General features: G+C 37.8%; 1 protein-coding gene across 3 annotated transcripts; it reads right to left on the bottom strand.

Annotated features, from left to right (window-relative positions):
- Positions 1-909: 909 nt before the first annotated feature.
- Positions 910-4,123, bottom strand: RCAN3 (RCAN family member 3). 3 transcript variants are annotated; one of them, XM_010168736.1, is made up of 4 exons: positions 3,929-4,123; positions 2,995-3,168; positions 2,164-2,335; positions 910-1,287 (listed from the first exon to the last, which is right to left on the bottom strand). In XM_010168736.1, the coding sequence occupies exons 1-4, from the start codon at positions 4,121-4,123 to the stop codon at positions 1,079-1,081; spliced, it is 750 nt and encodes a 249-aa protein (XP_010167038.1). In that variant the 3' UTR covers positions 910-1,078. The 3 variants fall into 3 exon arrangements, with proteins under 3 accessions (XP_010167038.1, XP_028940975.1, XP_028940976.1); XM_029085142.1 differs by having other exon boundaries at positions 1,079-1,287; positions 2,164-2,329; XM_029085143.1 differs by lacking the exon at positions 2,164-2,335 and having other exon boundaries at positions 1,240-1,287.
- Positions 4,124-4,391: the final 268 nt, after the last annotated feature.

The raw sequence follows: 4,391 nt of genomic DNA, 5'->3' as shown, positions 1-4,391 counted from the left end.
TTTTAAAAAGATGCATCCTGGTCTCAAAAGCAACAGATGCTTTATCAGACAGAGAGGATGCCACACAGAAAAAGTCTTAATGAGAAACAGCAAACAAGGGCTGAAACTGCATAAAAACTGGCTAAGCCAGGCAACTGATTGTCTTTAAACAAAAAATACAAAACAGACTGGAGAAGTTTAGGAGCACAAGTTAAAAATTAACCCTAGATGTTTTAGCTCCTAACATAATTTAGTTTTAACAGTCTCACTGAATCTATTTATAAATGTAGGCCATCTCTAGGACTGCAGAGGAACAAACATCACCAGATTTTCAGAGAGGATCAGAGACAACACATTCAATAGCTGAATCCGTATTTCACTCTATGTATTGTAACTCACTCCTAACGAGGTGTCAGTGCAAACCATCGTACCTATCGGTGCATCCCCACAGATAGTAGCAGCAGCAGTGCTGGCAACAGACTCAGAGTCTGTCTTTTCAGCAGACTGTGGTTCTTCCTCCTGTGTAGTTAGCAAAACTACTTGAATTTAGTTCCATGCGTGTATTTGTGCCTCATGTCAAAATTAAAAACACATACTTGGCATTTCTGAGAAAAGCAAAGATTAATCTTCACCTCAGAAGATTATGAGCTGGGAAGGAATTTTAGCATAAAGAATACATTTCACTTGCATTTAACACTATCTTAACTGGAAGCTGTTGTATCAGTACAGATCAGCTTTTAATTGCTATACAACGAACTTTCTTGAATCCCATTGTGACAGTAAGATACTGTTTCAGCACTTGGTACATCACGCTGTACAGTACAGAGAAAAGGGGAACTTCTTAAAAAAACCAAAACAAAACACAACCAGACTTCCTAATTTTTCACTATTTCAAGTCAGGTAGATTTGCTACACTTGGGGGACTAGTCCCTAAAATTAAAGTGCTTTTCAGAGCATTGGCATCCGAAGTCTTGAACATGAGAGACAACTACAAGTCAAATCTGTTGTCGCTATACATAACATATAGCAGCAGTACAGACCTCAACACATGTACTCATTAAGTGTCTGGTTTTTGATGCTCTCTTGAGCATCACACAATTTAACAGTGCATAGTACCCCCTACCTCCAGTGTACAATCAAATGCTTTAGATTCATTCAGTATTGTTGTGGGTGGCTCTGGACGCCTCGTCTGTGTGATCTTCTGTTTGGGATTTTTTATTTCATCATCCTCTTCTGTTTCACTTTCACAGACATGGACAACTACACTAGGAGTTGATTCTGTTCCTGCATGAAGCTCGTACTTTTCCCCTGAAGAGCAGCAAACAAAAATCATGCTAAAAACATTCCCAAGGAAAAGCATGAAGGCACTTTATCTCAAAAACTCATTAATATCTGCAGTAACACAATCAAATATTCATTTATTCCCATCTCATCTTTAATGTGCTCAACTTCCACACTTCACCAGACCTGTTAAATGTTGTAAGATGGTCCCTGTATCTGTTACACTGTACTTTGAATACAATCAACCTTTTAATAGATATTTAAAGGAAGGGAGGGAGGGATGTAAAAAACTATGGTGAAACACTGAAAACATCAGAAGAAAAGCAGCATGCAAAATTTTAAGTGACATCATTTATGCCATACATTTACATGACATTTGTAAATGAAAAGCTACAAAAGAAAACATTAAGATTCCCTGCTTGTCATAGAAAACCAACAGCATGTTTCCTAGGAAGGCTCATAAAGAAGTTTGATGATTAAACACAAAAAATACATATTAGCAGCCTTAATAACTGGAGCTGTCCATCTACAAGAGATTGAACTTTTAATTCCTCTTGTTTGTTACTTAATACTGAGACTATGACAAAATTCCCTGCTCATGGCAGGGGGGTTGGAACTAGATGATCTTTAAGGTCCCTTCCAACCCAAACCATTCTATGATTCTATGATTCTATGAAATTCAATACACAGATGTGATGGAGCTACCACCACACAACCCACTCCTGTGCTATACTTTCAATCAATTAATGAATTAAATTTACAAAGTGATGGATCACTTTATTCAAATAAGAAACATCCCATAAGAGAGACTCAGTTTCTTGTCACAGGAAGAAAGACACGTAGATAAATCCCCTCGATAACTATTTTTGAAGTAACACAACAAAAGCAGGTAAATATTCCTACCTGGTCCCAACTTGGAGACAGCACAAAGCAAGTCATAGTTTATCAGGGGAGTTGCATCTTCACTCTGTTTCCATCCAACTGGTGGAGATGCAGGTGGTGATATCAGGAACTGTTTAACAGGTTGCGGAGGAAGGAGGTAGGACTTGTCACCTATTTCACTGGATACCTGTACCTGAAGACAAAAGCCAGGAGATACAGAATAAGACAACAAATATTAATTCTCTTTTTTATTTAGTCTAATTCCCCAATAATTTGTGCCCATTCTCTCTGTATTAGCAATGCCTTGCTTTAAAAATAAAAGGAGTACAGCTGTTGTCAGTTCTTGGTATGATACCTTGGAGAAATGCTGCAGGTGTCCCTGCTGATGGCAGGGGGGTTGGAACTAGATGATCTTTAAGGTCCCTTCCAACCCAAACCATTCTATGATTCTATGATTAAGAAATTGGCCAGTAAGTGTTGACAACGTAGCTGCAACGTAGCAAACTGCTAATCCAACAAGAAAAATATGGCTATAAAGCATCTATTACAAAGAGATCTTCGTACCTACTTATTTTCTTTCAGCACATTTCTGTTTATGTATGAGGGAAGGTGGTTTTGTCACTCCACAGTGACTGTTCCACACCAATTACAACTCTGCAAGCTCACGCTGAAAAGCAAAACTGTCTCCTAAAGCATGAATTTTCTCAATGAGTGAAAAGAATACATCTCCGTGGAGAAGAATGAGGGTAAAGATAACGTTAGATATTTATCACAAATGAAACTCATTGGCAAACATTGAACTAAGAAGAAAGAGGGACGACACAAGCACAGCATCTTAGTGTCCCATCATACCTGCGCAAAGTACAGCTTCAGCTTTTTTCCATTGAAGTCAGTTTCGTGCAGTTCTATCCGTGCTCTTGCTGCTGCCTCTGGATTGCTGAAGTTTATCCTTACTCTTCTAAAGCTTTTAAACAACTGGAATGTAACTTGATTATCATAGACCATGAAAAGTGCTTCAAATCTTTCCTAGAGATGAAGTACAAAGATTCTCCAAACACAAAATGAACATTTTCACTCAATGAAAACACATTTTCCTTTCACTTTCCTCTCCCAAATCCCATCCATTTCCTTAATCACCTCCAAAACCTGCACGTTCCATACTCCCCTCATTTGCCCTGACTTGCAAATCTGGACTCAGTACTTTGTCTCACTATTTAAATCTGAATGCCAAGAGGAACCGATGTGAACAAGCCTGGAAAACTCTTCACGCACAGACTGCCACCTCCTGACAGTTACTCCAAAGTGCAGATGCCAACAAAAATCCTGGCACTTGCATGTGACTTTCATGACAAGCATCTCCAAAATACTATGCAAATTTTTATATTAGATACATTAAAGTAATGAGTGCTGAAGGAAAATGTAAAAATTTTCAGGATGAATGAATAAGACTACTTTGGCAGAGATAAAAATGTTTTATTACTAAACGATGCTTCTTCACAAAAATAAAAAATTGAAAAACCCCATGTTTTATTGAATATGGAATCATATCCTCAAGTTCTTTAAAAAATAATAACTGAATTGTTATGAAATTCAATCTGTTTTGAATTACTAGTTCTTTGATCTACAAGAGACCTAATTTAGAGGTACCAGGTAAACACTTTGGGTTGGTTTTTTTTTCCCTGCAATTAAAATACGCAGTAATACACTGAAAATCTAGACAAAAATGTTCAATTGCTGCACCTATACTTACAATACTATCCCCCAAATATGCCCCTCTCCACCTTACCTTTTCTTCCTGTACCTCAAACACAGCTTCATGAACACTGCAAGCAAAGAGGGAGGTAGGCAAGTCACTTAAATCCATCATCTCTTCCAAATCATCTTCATTTTCTCCAAAAATCATCTGTTCTTCCTCTTCTTGGTCACTACTGTAGGGGTCTGACTGGCTGTCACTCCAGGACTTCATAGTATCTCTGAGCATCGTTCACCCAAAGCAAATCTTCTTTATCTTCCAGTTTCTAGTTGGGGTCTGCCATTCCAAAAAAAAAAAAAAAAAAAAGAAAGAAAAAGTGAGTGTTAAGATACCACATCTTCTTGCTTTGACTGTTCTTTAAGGCAAGTCATTTTACAAACTAGAATGAAAATCAACATGAAACTTATTCTCTCATCCACAAAACAGAAGCACTGCATCCCATTCCTGTAAATGGGATAAAGGCTCTGCTGCTTAAGCTATGGAAAGGAAGATAAAG

This window comes from Antrostomus carolinensis, unplaced genomic scaffold (assembly GCF_000700745.2).
Source record: "Antrostomus carolinensis isolate BGI_N321 unplaced genomic scaffold, ASM70074v2 scaffold46295, whole genome shotgun sequence".
Lineage (NCBI taxonomy): Eukaryota > Metazoa > Chordata > Aves > Caprimulgiformes > Caprimulgidae > Antrostomus > Antrostomus carolinensis.
The sequence above is the reverse complement of the archived record's forward strand: the minus strand, read 5'-3'. Positions and strand labels throughout refer to the sequence as shown.

Coding starts and splice junctions, on each gene's coding strand:
- RCAN3 (XM_010168736.1), bottom strand. CDS start 4,123: ATGCTCAGAGATACTATGAAGTCCTGGAGTGACAGCCAGTCAGACCCC. Junction 3,169..3,928: donor TTGAGGTACAGGAAGAAAAG/GTAAGGTGGAGA, acceptor CTTCATCTCTAG/GAAAGATTTGAAGCACTTTT. Junction 2,336..2,994: donor TGAAGCTGTACTTTGCGCAG/GTATGATGGGAC, acceptor TTTTGTCTTCAG/GTACAGGTATCCAGTGAAAT.